At 39.5% G+C, this 8267-nt stretch overlaps 1 protein-coding gene and 1 non-coding gene across 3 annotated transcripts; one reads left to right on the top strand and one right to left on the bottom strand.

Annotated features, from left to right (window-relative positions):
- TRNAD-GUC lies at positions 380-451 on the top strand. Its single transcript has one exon. It is a non-coding gene; the product is annotated as a tRNA-Asp (tRNA).
- LOC109705041 (ATP-dependent zinc metalloprotease FTSH 8, mitochondrial-like) lies at positions 1102-6836 on the bottom strand. 2 transcript variants are annotated; one of them, XM_020225804.1, is made up of 8 exons: positions 6603-6836; positions 6308-6518; positions 6117-6191; positions 5138-5268; positions 3816-4301; positions 2489-3256; positions 2123-2350; positions 1102-1802 (listed from the first exon to the last, which is right to left on the bottom strand). In XM_020225804.1, the coding sequence occupies exons 1-8, from the start codon at positions 6660-6662 to the stop codon at positions 1326-1328; spliced, it is 2436 nt and encodes an 811-aa protein (XP_020081393.1). In that variant the 5' UTR covers positions 6663-6836; the 3' UTR covers positions 1102-1325. The 2 variants fall into 2 exon arrangements, with proteins under 2 accessions (XP_020081393.1, XP_020081399.1); XM_020225810.1 differs by having other exon boundaries at positions 5138-5262.

Genomic DNA, 8267 nt, shown 5'->3' with positions numbered 1-8267 from the left:
ACGAGAAGCAACTTGTTTATGAAGATAAAAATAAATAAAAATATATAAGTTGGTCATAGAACAACATTGCCATGAAAAGAATATTAAAAAATGACGAGTGTCACTAGACCCTGTAGATGATCGTCGAACACTTGCTTGGGATTTTAGTATCCTGAAACAAGTATTTTATTCGTTAATTAGGCCCCAAAAACGGAAAAGAAAGTAAAACTGTCGGAAGAGTTAAACTTGACACAAAAGCAACAAATTTACGCGAAGGATATGCAAAACCTTTCTCTCCTAATATGGCAAGTTGCTCTCTCTGATTAGTTTGATTCAGATAAAACATGTACTCGTCATGTTATTTCAATAAGTAAAATAGAAATTAACGATAAGCATACGAGTCGTTGTAGTATAGTGGTGAGTATTCCCGCCTGTCACGCGGGTGACCCGGGTTCGATCCCCGGCAACGGCGTCTAATTTTATTAATTTTTGCTTGTTCGGAATTGGGGGTGAGTCTCTATGGACCTACACGGTTGGACTTGGGTTGGATCTGGGTTAAGTTGTGTTGGTGTAGGTCTGAAGTGGATAGGAAATGGTCTTTTGCATGTGGTAACACAAGTCAGACTACTATACTATCAATAACATCAAATACTTAGTACTATCAAATTTTTCACCGTTAAATTTACTTCTTTGATCATTTCTATCCGTTAGATCATATTAATCAATCAACCACCTACTCAATTTAAGAGAATCATCCGCACGTCCCTTCATCCAAGTGTTAAAACCCTAGTAGTATCAATGACCTGATGTTATTAATAGTATAGTAATCCTATATTGCATTTGAGAAGGGAACCAGTTGCATAAAAGAATAATCCAAAATTGTACCATAAAAACTTATCAACGTACATCGAAAGCGTTCCTCAGCATTCAACATGTAATATCACAAGGAATTTCTTCAACCGTTCAGATGGCATCAAGCAAATAATTTCTCAGAATTCTGAGAAAAGGATTAATGACCTGCAAATTGCGGCCACTTCGTCATCAAAGAAAGAATCATCAAGAAGACGAAATAAGTTCCTCGTTGGTTGCAAATTTTCTCCTATTTGCTTCACTCGGCCAATATTAGAGAAGCAGCAAACTTATTTGATTTGAACCTGAAGACAGCAAACTCAGATTATGGGTGCCGACAAGCAGTAAAGTAGTCTCTGATCATCATACCACCCACAAAATGGGATCAGTTACATTAATTTCATTTATACAATTTGTTAAGCTGCAAAGATTAACAATAATCTGAAAAAAAAAAAAAAATCTTAAATAATATACAAACACAAACGAACACCCTCCGCTCAAGTCGGCACGACCTCCCCATCGAGTGACGGGGTTCCATCATCATCCGCAACATTAGCACCCTGCGAAGCTTCTTGTCCCTTCTCTTCCATAAACCCTAGCTTGAACCGATCATAGTTAGTGGGTTCATTCGATTTGAACGGTCGTTCCCCTAAAATACGGACCAAGTCGTCCTGGTGTAGGACTTCCTTCTCGAGCAGTAGCTCCGCGACCTGGATAACATGGTCCTTGTGTTCTTTTATTAGCTCGACAGTTCGTTCGTAGGCCTTGGCGACCCACTCCCTCACCTCGCTGTCGATGATGGCCCCAGTCTTGCTGCTGTAGGGTTTCATCATCTCGAAGCCGTCTTCTCTTTGAGGGAAGGAGAGGAGCCCAACCTTGTCGCTGAACCCATAGACCGCGACCTGCGCGTAGGTCATCTTGGTTACTTTTTCCAGGTCGTTCTGCGCACCGGTGGAGATCTTGCCTATCAAAACCTGGAAAAAGATGTGCCATTGAGATTTCACTACAATTTTATGCTTCAGTTACTTTGCAACCAAAAGTAATCACAACTAAGCCCTACAAAAAATGGATACTGGAGAGATATTTTAACGTGCGTACTAAACTACAAGAGACTTTATAAGGACGTATCTGTGATTCATAGAAAGCAATAAGATAATTGTAAATCATAATGAGGATCCTCACAGATGAGCACCTAATAACAATCCAAACATCCAACAAAAATTACCAAGGAAACAGCACTCAAGAAGAAAAAATGTTCCCCAATCATTCGACCAAAGGCAATTAATCAGTTTACCTCTTCAGATGCACGGCCTCCCAGTGTCATACACGTCACATCGAAGAGCTGTTCTTTGGTCATAAGAAGGTTTTCATTCGGGACATATTGAGCGAAGCCCAAAGCTGCAGTTCCGCGAGGTACTATTGTTACTTTAAGTAGGGGCTCTGCATGCTCTAAAAACCATCCAGCAACCGCATGGCCTGATTCATGGTATGCAACGGTCCGGCGTTCAAGCTTGCTGATAACCTGGAAAAAATAATAAACAACATATGATTTAACAGGGGAACAAGAAAATCATCAGAAGTATGTGCACATGGACTGCGGATAAGAAGACTGAAAACTGAATTGAATTTACTGAAAAGAAAGAAAAAAAAAAAGAGGTACCTTATTCTTCTTCTCCAAACCACCAATAACCCTATCAATCGCAGACTCAAAATGCTGCATTGTGACCTGGGTTTCCTCATTCCTAGCAGCAATCAGTGCAGCTTCGTTACAAACATTAGCAATATCAGCTCCAGCAAATCCAGGCGTGAGAGCAGCTAATCTTTGAGAATAAAACGAGGGGTCATTATCCAACTTAATCTTTTTAAGATAAATACGGAATATCTGTTCACGTCCTTTGATGTCAGGCTTATCAATAGTAATTTGGCGATCAAACCGACCCGGCCGAAGCAAAGCTTTATCCAAGATATCAGGTCTATTTGTACCAGCAAGTACAACAACGCCAGCAGTCGTTCCAAATCCATCCATTTCTACTAGCAACTGGTTCAGAGTGCTTTCTCTTTCATCATTTGCACCAGAGAAACCTCCACGACCTCTTGCTCGACCAATGGCATCAATTTCGTCGATAAAAATAATGCTGGGTGCACATTGTCTAGCTTCTTGGAATAAGTTTCTAACCCTGGAAGGGCCCACACCAACAAACATTTCCATGAAGTCTGAACCAGAAATAGACAGGAAGGGCACGCCGGATTCTCCTGCCGTTGCTTTTGCCAGAAGGGTCTTTCCAGTGCCGGGAGGACCAACAAGGAGAGCACCTTTGGGAATTTTGGCTCCTAAATCCTCGTATTTCTTAGGGTTTTTAAGGAAGTGCACAAACTCCATGATTTCTTGTTTGGCTTCATCACAGCCAGCAACATCTTTAAAATAAACCTGGTTCACAATATGAAAAATATTATTATAAAGATGAATACAAGTTGAGTTTATAGTCTCTCATTTTCCTGGATAATATGTAAGAGCCGGTATTAAACAGTTATCACATGTGATCAAAGATTAAAGTGCCCATCGGCATGGGCGATATCCACCGTGCCGTATCGTGCTAGCAAGATATCAACACGATACAGCCCCCCATGCCGATGGCACAACTCAAAACCCTCTATTATTGAAATTAGTAAGTATTTTTCTTAATAAAGTTCAAAAGATTTGATAAAAATACATAAGGATAAAGAAAATAAATATTTCATGCCATTACGTGTCGGCACAGATATATTTTTTGTGACCGGCATGTATCGGTATGGCACAGTGCCCGTGCCGCACCGTGCCGGCAAGCTTCCGGCACAACTCCGTGCCACGGCACTTAAATCTTTACATGTGATAAGCTTTCTAAACTAAAAAAAAATAACAAAACCAACTATCTTTTCCATTTAACGGAAAATCTAAGCAAAAAGTAAAAAAGCTACCAATAAAGAAAATAAAGCATTTCTAGTCTAACCTTATTCTTGGAGTTCTTATCCATCTTTGTCACTTGAGCCTTTCCAATGTTGAATATTCCACGATTCCCCTTCCCAGAACCACCACCTATACTAAACCCACCTTGTAATCTTCTCCCCGTTAAGTAGATAAGTCCGACAAGGATGGCTGTTGGGGCAAATCTCAGCAGTTCTTGATACCAGTTTACTTCAGAGAGGTAAGTTACAGGAATATAGTCATGTGGATCAATCCCTAGAGCTTCTTGAGCTTCCTCCAACTTTTCCTCAAAAGATTCTACACTTCCAATATTGAAGTAGTACTTAAACCGGCTGGGAGAATGTCTAGCAGGAACATCTGCTGTGGTAGCCTGAATATCATTGTCTTGAGTCTGAGTGTTAGTCCGTGGCGAAGTTCTGACATATACTTTTGCGACTGATTTATTAGATACAACAATATGATCAACTAAACCAGGTTCCAACAGTTTATTTTTGAACTCCTGAAAGCTGATCTGCAAAAAATAGGAAGCAAACAATCTGGCTTTAGATATTGTCCATTCAATAATCTAAAGAAGTGAAAAACAGGCAATAACAGTAAGATAATTGTGCAATTTTTTTTTTTAACAAATATGTCCAATCTACACCAGCTGATATGAAGCCCATGACTCTTGAAGGAAAGCATGCAAGAAACAAAATACTACCAAGAAGTCATGTGTAGTAACTCTTGCATCTTGATGACCGAATTTATGCTACCAAGCAACTTATAGGTAAAAAACAGCATAGCAAACTCGACAATGGTAAAGCAAACACCTTGAGAGCATAAATCACGTAACTTCATCAAAATCTACTCTTGCAAAAAAGAAAAAGAAAAAAAAAAGAAAAAGAAAAACAACACTCAAGCTCCACTTATTAACTAAAAGCATAATACCTTCTCCCTTCTTGTTCCACTTACCCAACCTACATTTATATTAGCACAACACCCCAGCTTATAATGTTTCTGTTAGACGAAGTGGTGGAAAGTGAACTAACTAATGAAGATCCTCCCTGATCAGATGCTTTAAAAAGTATCCAGTATGCATAATAAGAGTTGGCAGATTTATGCTAGCCATTTCTGATGAGGAAAGATTGTGTCCACACATTTGTATCAACACACACAAATCAACAACTCATATTGTATACAAACGTACATTTGTACCAACTCAGAAATATGCAAGAGTACAGCTAAACGTAAAAAAATATGTCAATAAACATATAACTTAAGCATTAAGTCAGCATGATACGAAAAAAAAATTATATTTACACGTTTTAAAATTGGAGCAAATGCAATGGTAATAAGAACTGATCCTACCTCCTTCTGCTCAGATGAACCAGCAGAGAAAGACGAAAGCAACAAAGCAACAAATATGAGAGGAGCAAGGTAATTTTGCAACTGCTTTATGAAATTCTCCTGGAAGTTTCCTTGGTCGTCTGTACCTGAATCTTTTGGAAATGAAAAATAAATCAATATGAAGTTAACGGATAACCAAAGGCAAAAAGTGAATTTAAATATATCCTCAATTTAAAATTTGGCAAAGTATATTTCACAAACATGCTCAATCAAGTAAAAAAAACAAAACATCGTCTAAGCATGCGATCGTTGTACAAGTGCATTTACATTTGACAATCCCTAGACAGTAACATCAGTAGTTTGCAAGATAATGTGTTCAGTACAACAGTTCTTGAGGTGATTGAGAGATTAATCACAAGACAGGCTCATAGGTACGACTTCAGTTACATGCCTAGCTCAACTAAAGCTTTTGTATCAGTATTATTCGATAACAGTAATTTCATCAGCATCCCCCTAAAAAGATTTCTGTTGAAGCAGAAAAGGAGTACAAACTAGAGCTGCTGCTTTTTGGAGGCAGAAGCCTGCAGTAATTTCATAATATCCCTAGCGTCCCTATGCAGTTAAAGAAGAAGCCACATACTGAAGATCCTGCTTTTAGCAAGAAGAAACTTGTTTTATATCCAGCCACAGCAAAATCTCAAGAACTTTTGTTTTGTCAAATGCATCAAATTACTTCTCAAACTAGGAAAGTCGTTTGAGAAGCCATGCCAAACAGGCACTCGGTGATTGCTGGTCTCAATTCTCTTGTCCTCTTGTTATCGCTCTATGTGAAAATATAAGCAATTTTTTCTTTACTAAGAAAAGAAAATATTAGCATTTTTTTTAAAAAAAAAAGGATGATCCCGTAGTAAATACTAATTGCCACGATATACTACTTATGGAAGACTATGGAGGCTTCTTAGAGAGCAGATACTTAAGGACATAAAAAAGCATCACATACTCTTTGAATCAGATCTGTTATTCTCATTCGCCTTCGGAATCTCCTTCTTATCCTTTGGATAGTAATTCTCATAATCTACATAACCACAAAGACAAAAAAATCAGGATATTTCATACAAAATAGATACTTGACCAAAATGGTAATACCATAAACAACTTCAAAAACATAACTTTGCCAATGGAAAAACTTACTCTTCTTATTTGGAGAATCGCTGCAAAACAATCGCCTAAAACTAGGATTGGCAAGAATAAACCTCCACTCCCCGAGTTGATTCCTCGCGCCAACTACCTTATTCGCTCCAACCGAAGTCAAATAACTCCTAATGAACCCTAATCCACCATCGTCGCACCCCGAGCAGGGAGCTCGCACCGGGTTCCCGACGAATCGACCCAAAAGAGCGCCCTAAACCGCACAAAAGAACACCAAAAACACATTACAAATCCCACGAACGAGCGATCTAACGAAGAGGTCGGGCGAGTTGCTTACGGTTTGGGAGCGGGAGCGAGCGGATCGCAAGAGGGAGCGCCCGAGAGTGGAGAAGCTCATAGCGAGGTGAGCTCGAGGAGAGAGGAGAGAGAGGTTCGGGACGAGGAGATTAGGGTTAGGGTTTACGTGAGGAGGAGAAGAGGGGGATTGCCGGGTTGGTGATGGGGGAGGCGACGCGTCGATGGTATTCGGTTGAAGAGGGTGGAGGAGAGGGGGCCGGGCGAGTCAGGGGACGGTTCAAGGGATATCGAGCCCCCAGTTTTGTTTCTTCGTTACCACGAAATGAGCGGAGGAAGTCACGTGACTCACGTGAGGTGCGATGTGTTAGGCCGTGTACTTCCCCGGGCCCAATTGGGTCGGGTCGAACTCGGACCCAACCCGATTAATTACACACTTCGTTAAAGGGTGGTCTTGGCAATAATAGCACTTATTATTATCAGACCTTTTCTTCTTTTTTGTTATTTTTAGCCAAATTCTGTGCGAGTTTTTGAAAATTTGCGTTTGGATAGATGCAACTGATATTAACCATAATGAACTTTAGTAAGATTGGAACTGCATTAGATCCTCTGGTTATCATGGTGATACTAATACTAATGTTTTTACTCTTACATGCTTGTTGTAGGATCTAATTGATTTTTTAGTGTAAAGCTATGGTCAAGAGAATTTTGGCCCAGCCCAAATTTTAGTTTGGCCCAAGTTCTTCGCAGGAAAGCTCAGCAATCTTTCCAAGCAGGCCCATAAATTGCTAAATGGGCCCAACAGAAACTTTTAAGCCCAGTTCAAGAGTAAACTTACAAGTCGAAAACAGTGTAAATAAGCTCTGTACTCCATTAGCCTGGTCCATTGTTTAACGGGCTTGGGCCTCTCCAGGAACATTAATTTTGGGCCAAATTTATGCTATCCGAACCAAGATTCGTCTCGTTCCCAAATCGAAACAAATCAACAAAAAAAATGATTAGTTGGACGGTCGACCAAAATTTTTAAAACTTCGTTAGGAATTACGGAGAGATCGAATTACGTACAATAAAAAAGTATGATAAAAAAAATAATTTGATCGAGTCTACAAATATAGTCATATGCAGTGTTTCCTTCAAGCTTCAACAAATTCTTTCGCGCCACAGTGAAAATAATTTGTGTTTTAGGCGTTATCCCTATGATTATTAGCTAGGATAACTGAGGATAATTTAATCAATCTTATATGTGGGACTGTAGAAGTGTCTCAAGTGCTTTTGTGAAGTACACACTGTTGTTTTGGCTTTTGGTCCAATCCAAAACCACTTACAAATGTTGCTTCGGCTTTTTCATAAACCAAAAACATGTTTCCAAAAGCTAGACAAAATTTACCACAACATTGCAATACTCTTCTCTGATCCAAAACCCATGATAAAGGTCTCACCTTCATCCAATAGAACCACTTAAAACCAAACCATTGCTTCTCTAAACCTCCAACTATATCAAAACGAAGGCAAAAATAAAGCCGAGAAATGGGCTAACATTTAGCAAAAACTCACTTCCACTGTTACACGAAGAGCACATTAAGACATATATAGTATCCCTAGTCTCTAACAACTACAGCTACTTCCAAATCAAAATTATAGAGTACAACATGGAGTTATCTACAAAATCGATTGCTCTGCGCCGTGCCGTGCTGCGCCGTGCCGTTGT

Source organism: Ananas comosus, linkage group 2, assembly GCF_001540865.1.
Source record: "Ananas comosus cultivar F153 linkage group 2, ASM154086v1, whole genome shotgun sequence".
NCBI lineage: Eukaryota > Viridiplantae > Streptophyta > Magnoliopsida > Poales > Bromeliaceae > Ananas > Ananas comosus.
Note: the sequence above shows the minus strand (reverse complement) of the source record. Positions and strands in the feature narration are given on the sequence as shown.

Bases quoted from the DNA above. Each gene is read 5' to 3' on its own strand.
- LOC109705041 (XM_020225804.1), bottom strand. From the start codon at position 6,662: ATGAGCTTCTCCACTCTCGGGCGCTCCCTCTTGCGATCCGCTCGCTCC. The intron at 4,302-5,137 runs GTAGGATCAGTT...TATTTTTTGCAG, and splicing joins GTTCATCTGAGCAGAAGGAG to ATCAGCTTTCAGGAGTTCAA. The intron at 2,351-2,488 runs GTACCTCTTTTT...TATTTTTTCCAG, and splicing joins GTTTGGAGAAGAAGAATAAG to GTTATCAGCAAGCTTGAACG.